Raw genomic sequence first — 12720 nt, 5'->3', positions numbered from 1 at the left:
AGTACAGTCAGGAGGTCTGGGTCGGAACTTTTGTCGGCCTATGATGCCTTGTAAAATTAAATGGTATTATAATAAACATGTGGTGTGACCCCTATAATTATTGTTTTTATTCAAATGTTCGAGATATTTGTGATTCTGATACATTCATGGGCCCTGATCCCCCAGCTGTGTGTCTGTAATATTCAAGATTCAAAGTGTTTATTTTCCTGTGTACAGTGTAGAAACAGATTTCTCTGTACAATAAAATTCTTACTTCCTTTCTTACTCCAAGAGGAGCAGGTGACATGCTAAACCTCCGTAGCCTTCACAGAAAGTACAAGCGCTGCTGCGCCTTCTTCACCAGCTGTGTGATGTTTAGTGTCCAGGTGAGATCCTCTTCGATTTGGACACTGAGGTATTTAAAGCTGCTCATCCTAATATGTATAAACTGTATCGGAGATGTTAGAGAGCTTTGGATGCAAGTGTAGGTGTGTGCGCATGTGTGTGTGTGAGTGTGTGGTGTGACTGAGAGTTGGTATAAGTGAATGTGTGCATTCGCTTTGTTTTGAGGGTTTTGAATGACTGCACTGCTTAAATATTCAATCAACCAATTAAATGCCACCAGAAATGCACAAGTGACTTCATTTATTTATTTATTTTTTAATTTCACAGTTAAATCAAATTAGACTGTTTACAAAAAGTAATTGATATTTGGTCATTGTGGAAATGGTATTTTATGTAATTATATTCAGCAAAAAAATAAATCAAGAAGTTTGCCATATTTTATAAAGAAACTGCATAGGCCATTTGTGGAGTAGGCGTGAAGCAAAAGTAGTTCCCACCAGCTATGTATAATTTAAACAAGATGAGTCATCTTAGATGACGGTAAGATACTTCATCTCAATACACATCTCAATACTGTATACAAATGAATGCCTCGAGACAAACAACTGTTAGTCAACTGTGGCACTAGAGGGCGTAAATGTCCCATAGTGTCCAAAGGCATTCCCAGAGAACAAACTGCTGTCTTTTGAACATAATTTCGGGGCATATAAAGCTGTGACATTTTTTCCGGTCCCTACAACTCATTTCTATTAATCACGAAAACGGCATAATTCATTAATTCAGTTTATTTAAAACATGCCACAACATTTAATTTCATGCAGTGATTGACTATAAATGTTATGTAAACATCAATTCAGTGAGGGACAGAGCGCAATACAGGTCTTAATAAATATCATTTTTTGATTAGTTTCACTACCTGCACTCAACATAGAGGACACATGAACACGGACGCACAAACAAACACACACACAGACACACAGTGCAATATTTACTAACAAAAGGTTCCTAGTTAATAGTTTATGATGATTTTCATACATTTGGCTCATGATGAGTACAATTTAACACTGTTTGGTTAGTTTCATAGTAGGGTACATATATACTGACATTCAGGCCGAATACAGTGTTACCCCTCTCTACATATATGGAACTTCATCATTTGCAACCGGAAATATCTCACAGATTTTTAAACATTTTTTCTTAAAGGTTTTTAGGTTCATTTGGAAAGCTGCAATGTAACCAATAGAAAAGTGGCAAAGAACATTCCCAGCAATCTCCAGAAATATTAATTGTTCCTTCTCACAGGGGGGTTAAAATATAGAGTATAAGTATTATTGTGTGCGATGTTTGCATGTGTTGCTACTCCTTGTGTGTTAAAGCATAATTACTTTGTAAAGTCTGTTTTAATGAGTTTAATTGTGCTCAAATGTGTTTTAAAAGTGTGTTTAGTTTGTGTCCTCTTAGGTTGGCAAATTCCCTGGATTAAAAGGAAAGTAATAATTGGTGTCAACCACTGTACTACATGCTGGGAAGATGCTACATTTTGCCTGTGTTGTCATTGGAAATTAGGGAGATTCCCAATTCGAGTCCGTTTTTTAAACGTATATCATTCGTAAATTGGGGCTCTAATAAAGACACAAAATCTGCAATTTGGCGAATTTGTAAATCAAGATAGCACTGTGAGGGTTAAACCTAACAGGGTTAATCTATTTGATTGATCCCTTTTAGTTGGACTACATTTAAATAACAGAGCTTGTATTTACATAGCAGTGACAGCACATCCATTCAAATAACAATGGGCCCTGGTGTCAGGCACCTAAAGCCATTGCAGAGGAATTGGCTCAAACCTGGTAAAACTCAAAAACTAAATTAGGCTCTAACATGGAAAGATTGATGCCAGGGCATATCAAAAGAAATTCGTACAAGATTTCAGCATTTAGTCTACATTTGTTGCGCCGAGTCTGTGTCGAAAGGAGCCTCACCGCATCGCTCGTATGTTCTTGTACTGGCAGAGCAGCAGGTGCTTGAAGGTGTTTTTGAAAGTGGTGTTGCAGAGGGCGTAGCAGGCCGGGTTTATGGTGCTGTTGATGTAGCACAGCCAATAGCCAATGGTCCACAGGGTGTTAGGGATGCAGATGGAGCAGAAGGTGTTGATAAGCACCATCACGTTGTATGGCGTCCACGTCACCACGAAGGCCACCAGGATGGCCATGATGGTGCGCGTCACCTTCTTCTCTCGCGAGGACGTGCTTTTCTTGCGCCACTTGGCCACCGCGCTCTGCTTTGTCACCTGGAGGAAAAACAGATTGTGTCACTTTTGTGGTTGATGGTTGATGGCTACTATGTTTACATCGTCTCTTAACTTTTTTTGATAGTTCATGCAGATAAAAGTTTAATAAATAAAATGATGATCTGACAGAAAAAAATCTGTATGCAACTGACCATTTTTCTGTACACTGAAGTATTGCAATGGTCCTTTTTTAACAAAAGAGGCTTACTCAAATGTATCTGCCCTGAAGCTCAGTAGTTTTTATATAAATACTCTTTTAACAGAGAGTACTCACATGAGGCTTCATGCGAAGCGTTACTGTATGCAGCTTTACTGTATATCCAAAAGTCCAGCTACATATGAATGCACCACGTAGCTAGCGGCTTATCTTAATACTGGAGATGTATCGTGCAACGACAGCTTTTGCCCAGTGGTTTCTTAGCATCTTTAATCAGCGATTGAAGGTGATTTTTTAATGAATGTGTTGATGTTGGTAGCAACGTGATGTGATGGTCATAAAAACAGAACCACGAGGATGAGTAAAGCTATCTGGTAGCAAAGGACAATTTTAAAATAAAACCACACTATGGCTGACGTCCATGCATTATGTTTATTTTGAAGTGTTAATCGTGAAATTTAGTTTCACCGCAAGCTGTTTGCAAGGATCAGAGTAAATGAGAATTTTGATTCTCATGTGGATCTTTTTTTGTTTGTTTATTTTGGGTTTTATTTGGAACTATAAACCAACAGTGGAGTGAAGATGTTTACTTTAAGCATTATCCTTGTGGCTTGGCAGTCTGTCAAGGATGTTGCCCTGGAAGCTGAACCCGTCTGGTTCATCCTTCTTATGGCATCCAGTCCCTTCAGCACCGAAACAGGGACCTCGTTTTCTGTAGACGTGGAGGGCTGGACGCTGTCCGCGTCCTGTTCCACCTGCTCGGGCTTCTCTTGCTTGCAAGGAGTGCTCCCGTTCTGCTGCTGCAGTGATTCCTTCTCCTTGTTTTGCCCAGCTTCCCTGAGTTGCTCCCTCATTTTCTGAATGTAGTTGTTCTGGATCTGGCTCTGGCCTGCATCCTCCTGACTATGAGAGTGAGCTTCTCCGATACTGGTGCCAGATGTCTTCCTGCTGTCCCTCTGCATGCGGCTACGGCTTGCCCTGGAAATGCGCCAGTAAAGGTAGATCATGATGGCAACGGGTAGGTAGAAGGCCGCGATGGCCGTGCCGAACGTGACCGCCGGGTTGGAGAAGAATTGGATGTAGCATTCTCCTGGTGGCACAGTTCTCCCGCCCACAATGAACTGCCAAAACAAAATGGCCGGCGCCCAGAGAATGAAGGACAGCACCCAGGCGGCAGAGATCATCAGACCGGCCATTTTGGTGCTACGGCGCGCCGGATAGCTCAGAGGCTTGGTGACGCAAAAATAACGATCGAAGCTGATGATCAGGAGGTTCATGACTGATGCGTTGCTGACCACGTAGTCCACCGCCAGCCACAGGTCGCACACGACCGCTCCCAAAGGCCAGTAGCCAATCACGATGTAGACAGTATACAGGTTCATGGAGCCGATGCCAATAATGAGGTCTGCGCAGGCCAGACTGAACAGGAAGTAGTTGTTGACTGTCTGCAGGTTCCTGTTTACCTTTGGAGAAACCACATGGAGAAGCCTGTCAGATGCTAATCTTTTTTGTGTGATGTATGTTTTCTCTCTTCTATTAGATTACATGCCTGGTTCTCTAATTGCTTCTTCAGTGTGGGAGGCCTTGCACAGGCTGTGTTTGAATGGAAATGAAATGGAATAGGAAGTAAGAAATAATGTAGGGTTGCTCAAGTAATGATTTTTTTTCACATTCTTGTTTGTTTGAATGTACAAAGAATCAGTCAAAACAATGCAATGTCAATGTTCTTCCAAAGCTAATGGGACATTGGAAGTTCTTTACGTTTCATAAGATGGGTTTAGCTGTCAATGCGCTAGTTTGGTTTTTTTTTTCAAACAAAGAAATCTGGCAAGCCAATTACAGCTTGTCCACTAGTCACTGCAGTGACTATAAATGAAATAATTATTATATAAAATTGTATGAATAAAATTGTATTCTTGGTAGCATAGGCAAAAGATAAAAACCATTTTAATAAACTCTGAGCAAATGTTAACTTTACTTTTTACAGGGTTTATACAGGTCGCAACTTATTCTGAATGAAAAAGAAAAATAGCTCAGAGTACATAAAAGTGACTGAAATTAAAAAAAAAAAATTAATCCCTAATCAAACTAGAAAAAAATTTGAACAACTGAACGGCTTGATGCTGGAGAAAAGAATAAATAATAATGCATGTAAATTGATCTGGAACATTAACAACAGTATCTTTAACATTTTAACCCAAAGAATTAGGTATGAATACGTTAAACAAAGCAGATTTGGCAGAGAAGTGGCTATAGAAAATTAATGACTGGATGTTGTGGATAGCGATTGAAAATGTTTTGAACTCCTGCCCAGACTTTGACAATTAGAGCACCACTGGTGCCGGTATTGGACAAACCAAAAGATATCTTCACAAGTGAAGCATTTTAAGTTCTCTTCATCGGGAATTGTGACTTCAATTTTTTTTAGTGACGAAGTAATGAAATGAACTAACCTTTATAGATAGCATAACCAGGATATTTCCAATGACGGTGATCAGACTGAGGGATCCCGCCACCAGAATGATGAGGACAATTTCCACTGTGGTGTAAGGACTGGCTGAGAAGAGGCCTGCCTCACCGCCGCTGCTGGTATTCATGGTCTCCATTGCGTCTGCTCTCAGGTGTGGTCAGAGACCGTTGTTCAGTCTGCTGATACAAAAAAAAAAGGACCTGTTTTTATTTATTTAACAGTAAGATTCAACAGTAAGGTGACCATAGGTGGCAAAAGTAATCAGCAGAACTAAAACTATTGGTCTAACCACTTTATTTAAATAACCAAAACAAGATTCAAGTACACTAACAATTTAAAGTATTTACTACACTCCCACACTTAGTGTCACCAATGCAATATGATGTGTAACACTTTGGAGGTGTTTGACAGTGTTTCAGCTTACAGTGAGTAGCCTACGTGTGAACCGTGACCAGGTGAACAAATAAACTTAAGCAGCTGTATTTGAATACATAGAGCGGCCTCATATCGGGAATGCACATAAGTACAGGCCAGTACATCATTCAATTCAAATCAGACTGCCTGCAGTAATTATTAAATGTAATGGTGTTGAACAGATCCGAATCTTTTTTTTGATTTGGAGATAACTGCGTTTTGACCTGCTTTTCCGAAAAGCCTCCCTCTAGTGCAAATAGGGAGCAGATATCATAACTCAATCTGCTATTTGTTCTCAGGCTTCCCCGAGGCTTAAACAGGATTGCCAAGACACATTTACAATATCTTGCAGGCTAATTTTTAAGACAGTCTCTTTCATTCTGTGGTCTTAGAGGCATCACATAAGCATATTACGCTTTAAAAATATACATCATTCTACCAAGAAAGACAGTTTTAAGATATTAAATTATGATTAGACTGAGAGAAGGTTTTAATAACTGTCTCAAAATAGTTTGAAATCTCATAACACTGGCAAGGCTTGGTTGTCTGACAAGTAATCACAATGAATGAATGTTACTATTCCCCCGGTGAAGTTTTTTCTTTAAAACAGCATCTTAACTGACCTGGATGTGGAAAGCCTGATTAGATATGTGCTGACAGGTTGGATGGGGCCGTGTAACGCGGACAGCCACTTATCCTTATACCTCAAGAGAGGTCCGTTAGAATCCCCTGCCTTTCGCCTCAGAAAAATTACCCTGCCATTTTATGGTTGTCCTTTGTGCCTCCGCTACTGTATTTTACAAGAGAGTGTTTTAAAACCTTTCCGGCAAACATTTTCATGTTAAGTGAAACATTTGGAAAATACTTTTGCAAGTCTGAATTTACAGATGCACAAATCCAGCGTACAAACCCAAATTCTAACTAGTTTGGGACCTTGTGTAATACATACATGTAAAAATAAAAAAAATAAAAAATAATAATAAATAAATAATAATAATAAAAAATAAAAAACGTTTTCCCCCATGTGCTTGCGAGCACTTCAATTAACCTTGGTCGGTCGATTAGTTGTTGCTTAATCTATATATCAATTACATGTACATACTGTACATGTATGATGCTGTTCCATGATGCTTTGGATAAAAGCATGCCATATAGAGATATGTACTAGATTGTACGTTTAAAATCGTATATTTAAAAATATAAATCTTACCTAAGACAAAAGCTTACTTAAGACAACAAAAGCGTTGTAATGCAATTTCAATTTCAATAAAATGTGATTGCTTAAAAAAAAAAAAAAAACTACATAATAATGTGACAAAGCAATTTATTTTCATTATAAAATCAATGTAAAGACACTCAAGGGTCATTCCATGTTTTACTGAGCCTGTAAGTGGCTCCATTAGCCCACATGATAACATCATACTGTACCTGAGAGACATTTCCTTCCTGCTCTTACAGCCCCCCGAAACTTCATTACTGCATTGCTAACTCCATCATTTACTCATCACAGGCCTATTCCAAGTCTTTTCTGTAGCAAGACCACCAGTAATTGTGTATGTACTTACGAATAGCCTGCCTCTACTGTATATTTGTTAACCCGCTTTCTGGTTGGAGCAGACGTATGAATGTATGCAGTTAGCATGTTCAATAAGGACATACAGTAGCTGGACCAATTTTTGTGGTATGTTCGATAGGAGAGCTGGATGTACTGTAACTTTAAATTAAAATAATTTATCTTTTATGTAATTACAGTGGAACAGTGAGGCATATAAAATAAACACCTCTGCAGTAGGTTAAAATCTTCTAATTGGACACTTCTTCTTGGTTGAATTGGTAGGTTATTTTGTGCTTTTTGAAAAGATTTAAAACATTACTCAGACATTTTTGCTATTAGGCTGACAAATGTTATTAATGAGTGAGAATGTCATCAGGTGTGCTGTCAGTCAACGTTTGCAATACTAAGTTTTACTCTGACCAACGAGTGAGACGACGGAAAAATTCAAGGCTGGCCTTGTGAGAGCAATGACAGTATAAAATCTATTTGGTCAGAGAAAACGTTCACTTGCTAATATAGCTTAACTTACATCACTATCCCTTTGACAAATAACCCATTGTGGAGATCTGGGGAAGATTTGATTGACATGGTAACACATACTATACCCCCCACTTCCTTGAGGTCACTACTGAGTCCAGCATCACTGTGACTCTCTCTGTGTTATTCATTGGGATTCCCTGAAAGGGATAGAAACCGTTAGATAATTAAATCCAGCAGATGCAGCAGTTGCATCCAGCAATATAAATTATACTGGCCTATAGTAGCCATATTGAGCTTGGCTTTAGAAGGTCTAGGATAAAAAAAATAAAAAATAAAAAAAAACTACCTGTGACGTTGCTTTTTCAGCCTACTCTCTGGCTGATGTTTTGGAGGAGCTTGGGTTGTACACACGTTTGCTTGGCAATATTTGTTAAGTGCTCTGCGTGTTTATATTTACTTATGTTCTAAAGAGAATAAGAGGTTATTGATTTGTTTTTTTAATAACTTTTCCATGACAAAAAGAAGTAAGGTTTGGCACAATTCCCAACATGCCTAATGTACATTCTACTAAAATATTACATTAATTGCCATATTTCACTAATCCCAGTGTTTATTTTGTGAGTAAAATTTGTTGTTCTAAAATAAACTAAAGTAAACTAAGAAACGTAAACAAGGCAGTCTTTGGAATGGCTCCTTTTGAGGAACCACAGGTCCAATCACTACTGCTTAATTTGGACATATGCATCAGGTTTAAAATCCCAAGTCAGGCCAAAATCACCCATGAAAAACACATGGGTTGTCAGAAAGGACATTTGGTATAAAATCGCTGAAAATATTATGCTGTGACAACCGATGACATTGGGTGTCAATGTAGCATTTATATTTTTTGCCACAGCATCAAGCAAACCTATTTATTGGTCGTTTTCTTAGTTTTTGCCCCTTGGATCAAATCTTCAGCCAGTGCTGTGAATAAATATAACTCATTGTCATACGGGACCCATTGTTTGCGTGGTTACAGTATTTCACCCAATTTGGGTTTTTAACCCAAACAGTTGAAGCATGGTCAAGCTGAAAATTCAGATCCGGCCTCAGTGTTCAGCAGGGAGATGAACAGCCGAAACAAGCATGTTTACAGACACCAGAGCATATGTAATTATGCAGCTTACACAGAGTACACAGTTTCATCAAAGGACACATTTAATGAATGAAGCGATCACAGGGCAGCAAGATTTTCTTTTCTCTTTGAAATAAATCATTCCCTCAACAAAGATAGAGTGGCCTATACTTTTCTCTTCATCTGTGCAAGCATAACCTTGACTGTAAATACATCGAACAAAAAAACCAAACAAGCATATTCGTTTTTGTGGCTATTTCATGTTTTTTCAGGACTGAAGCAGCTGCATTCTGAATGAACCGCAGCTATCGTATAGTTCATTTACAGAGGCCAGTATTTAATGAATTTAAAGTAGCTGTTAAAGTACATATACATATATTATTACATGTAATATTACTTACATATGATGTTACCTTTGCGTTTTTCTTTTCAGGTTTTTTGATAAAATTTTGCTTGTGTTTTTTGCGGGCCACAGACAATGATTTCAGTTTTGTCTGACATTATTTTGGAAAAAAAAGATTTGCAGCCACATGCAGACTGAACAATAGTGGACCAAGGATTTAACCCTGAAAAACCCCACAGATACCTTTCGGTCATTGACAAGTTACCAATATTTCCTAATTAATTACACAGTAAAAAAATGAAGATGGTGGTTTTTAGACTTACAAGTTTGATTCACATAACTAATTATTTACACGGTAAAGTAATGAATACGGTTCAAATTTAATTCATTCTGTGACCAAGCTCATAAGTTAATTTATTCATATATCAATGAGTTATCCTCATTGAAATGCCAGTAATGTGTTCCAGCCAATTGAAGTTACTACATTTTGTACTATGGCGCCAAAGCCCTTTCTTGATATATTTAATCGTCTCTGGTGTGTACAATGTATTTTTTGTTTGCATTTTTGTCATTGTTTTTGATAAATATTGATTCTGAATTACTCCATATGACCCTCCTCACTATTACTGGAGAAATTAGCAATGTTTGTTTGTTATAGCAGTTACGTATCCATGCTCTAAGAAGTGGGAAATTTCACATCTGCCTGAGGTGTGGCCTCACACAAGATGGTGGTGGGAAAGCGGGGTGTGTGTGGAGGTAGTGGGCTGCTGAGGGGACAGGGCGATTTGTAACAGATTTTCAGTCAGAAGAGTGGTCATTGTTGTGAATGAAACAAAGGCAGCAAAGGGAAAGGCAAACTGCAGCAGAAAACCAGCAGCGTGATTAAACGACGTAACTTTATTTCAGTCCTCTAATTTCCTGCGTGCAACACAGGGGATTCCTTGGATGCACCCGCAGGCATGGGGAAGGGAAAGCCGCAGTTGAAAATCCTTTGGGCTCGGTATTCAAATTTTAAAACTATTTGGATTCATAACTCAATCCCTATTTCCTAATCAATATATTATACAGAACCTGATTTTTGTGTTGTAGATTAAATTATATTGGTATGCTACAGTATATTACAATCAAGCAAAAAGAATCGTTTTATGCCATTAATTACTTTGTACATCACTGCTGTCGCATAACTCTGATGTTAGCTGGTACAATTTACATAAATTATGATAACATTTTATTTTTTTAAGATTTTTTTTTTTTTTAATTGATTAGGTCCAAAGCACTGTATCTGGGTTATGATGCATGTGTGTGTGTGCGGGGTTTTTTTTTTTTTTTTTAATGCACTCTTATTGAAGTTGAATCTGTTTTGAGATTAAGCACCTTAGCTGATTTTGTATCCTCTCCATTTCAAAAATATTACGTTGGAGCTATCATGTGTAATATTTCTTCTACAAAACTTTGTTGAAGTAAGAAATTTGACTCTATTTAAAGAGTCCACACCCCTGTCTATTTGAAAGAAGGACATTTCCTACCACTTTGAGTATTTTTAGTCCATTTTAAACTTGTACTTGGGGCAGCACCATTTACTCTAGTAACCACTGAGTGGTCACTTTTTTTTTCCAAGCTACATTGTGAAATACATTGAGGTTACCATATAAAGCAAAATTTATCAACTTTTGTTGAGCCAAGCACTCATTTTATTTGAGAAAAATCTCACCGCCCAAAACTCTCAAATCGTCTGAATACTGAAAAAATGATGATGTTGCCTCATTTTACTTCCCAAAAAAAAAAAGAAATATGTGTCAGTTATATTGACAACAAAACTGAAGCTATTAATTGTTCTGTTTTATGAAGGGACATTAGGATATACAGGTTTACAGTATCCTTTGCCATCAAATGAAAGAGCATTAATTGTTCTTGTCTCTTCAGTATCGGCCATTGGCATTAATATATAGTTATAATAAATGTTCATTTTCAGGTAAATTAAGTGGGATTGCATAATTCCCCACTGTACTTGTTTCAGTCACTAAAGTATACTGTACAAGGAATAACGGAGGCATTAAAATATCACTGCGTTGAAAATACATGCAGAATGTAGGAAGGAGTTCCACGAGATAGTCAAACACAAAATTAGTTAGGACCATCTTTTCTCATACTTTATAACATAATCCCAATAATAATAATAATATTGTTTTCAAAAAGTGCACTTACCTGCAAAGTTTGTTGCGGAATCTCACCTTATGTGTATGGAGTGATGTGAGTGAGCACGCTTCATGTGCTCCATGATATTGTCATCTCGGAGCAAACTGGGGGAGAGCAGAAAGTAACTGAATGTTGCTCCTCCTCTGACACTGTGTGTGCCACATGCATGTGTGTGTGACTGATAGACAGTTAAGACATAGAGGGAGGGAGGGGAGACAGTGAGCGGAATCTGCAGGAGCTTTTAGTGACTATAGTGTTGCAAGCCTGCAGCCAGAGTGGCAAATTTGAATAAACAAGAGACGAGACAGGTGGTAAGGACTGTTTGTTTGAGAGCGTGGCGGCCTCCGCTCACAGCTGTAGGCTCAATGTTTACGCAACATGGGATCATATAAAATGCTAAGGTGCAATTAAATGCCGAGATAAAAAAAAGAAAAGAAGAAGAAACAAACAAACAGGACGGTTCCTTCTGCTATACTATTCAATCGCTGCAGGACGTTAACCTTTAAAACTCTGTTGTTTTGACCTTTTCAGCAAACCCGTGACTCAGTGCGCTCCAGCTGGTGGATGACCTTACTTTGATGGAATTATCACAAAGAAGAATGGTTGCACTTTGCGCAACAATATTGCCAAATGAAGAGCATGTCGTTGATTTAAAAAAAAAAAAAAAAATCGAATAGAGATGATTCATCAAAAACCCAGCACTGCTCATATTCTATGTAACCATCGAATCATTACACTGTTTTCTGGATAAGCTGTCATGGTTAGAAGTGTTACAGTTGTCATGGACACAAATCAATATTTGCTTTGGCGCCACAGTATCCCAACAGGTTTCTAATACACTGCTGCACTATTCTCATCGTTATTCCAATATTTATGTCACATTCTGTGATGAAATGGTTTGTTTCTTAGTAGGAGACCTGTCATTGGCTGTCAATGCTATTTTTATTGCCTTATATTATTCCTTTGCTCCATCATGAGAACAAGTGCCATTGGGCAAATTTTTAGTTAATATTTGTATGGCATTTTACACTATATAGGCAAGTCTGAATTTAGTTTTCCCTTTTGTATAATGGTGGGCTGAAACATGCCAGGTAGTACTGAGTTGGACAAGAAGAGACTAATCCATTAGTGTCAAACTCGTATTAATTCAGGAGCCGTTTTACACAAATTTGATGTCAAGTCTGCTAAACCACTTTGTCATGGTCTAATTAGTGATAAATTACAAAAGGTTAAAACTGAGAAAACAAATCCACTCATTTTTTTTATATAATCAGCAAAAAATCGTACTCACACAATTTATATTTTTACTCGCAAAAAAAAAAAAACCCTCACAAGCTGTAGATATTATGGATGCTAGTTAGGAAACTAGCATTAGGATAC

General features: G+C 37.9%; 1 protein-coding gene across 4 annotated transcripts; it reads right to left on the bottom strand.

Moving 5' to 3' along the window:
• Nucleotides 1–615: 615 nt before the first annotated feature.
• On the bottom strand, nucleotides 616–11483 carry LOC148422210 (muscarinic acetylcholine receptor M2-like). Of its 4 annotated transcripts, none has more exons than XM_088416429.1 (4): nucleotides 11350–11483; nucleotides 5222–5417; nucleotides 3359–4231; nucleotides 616–2611 (listed from the first exon to the last, which is right to left on the bottom strand). In XM_088416429.1, exons 2-4 carry the CDS (start codon nucleotides 5372–5374, stop codon nucleotides 2300–2302), a joined length of 1338 nt encoding a protein of 445 aa, XP_088272555.1. In that variant the 5' UTR covers nucleotides 5375–5417; nucleotides 11350–11483; the 3' UTR covers nucleotides 616–2299. The 4 variants fall into 4 exon arrangements, with proteins under 4 accessions (XP_088272555.1, XP_088272556.1, XP_088272554.1 ...); XM_088416430.1 differs by having other exon boundaries at nucleotides 5222–5414; nucleotides 11376–11483; XM_088416428.1 differs by having other exon boundaries at nucleotides 5222–5414; nucleotides 11350–11482.
• Between the last annotated feature and the right edge of the window lie 1237 nt (nucleotides 11484–12720).

Source organism: Hippichthys cyanospilos, chromosome 6 (assembly GCF_059441005.1).
Source record: "Hippichthys cyanospilos isolate Australia breed blue-spotted pipefish chromosome 6, RoL_Hcya_1.0, whole genome shotgun sequence".
In the NCBI taxonomy this organism is placed as follows: Eukaryota; Metazoa; Chordata; class Actinopteri; order Syngnathiformes; family Syngnathidae; genus Hippichthys; species Hippichthys cyanospilos.
This window is presented reverse-complemented; position numbering and strand designations above follow the sequence as displayed.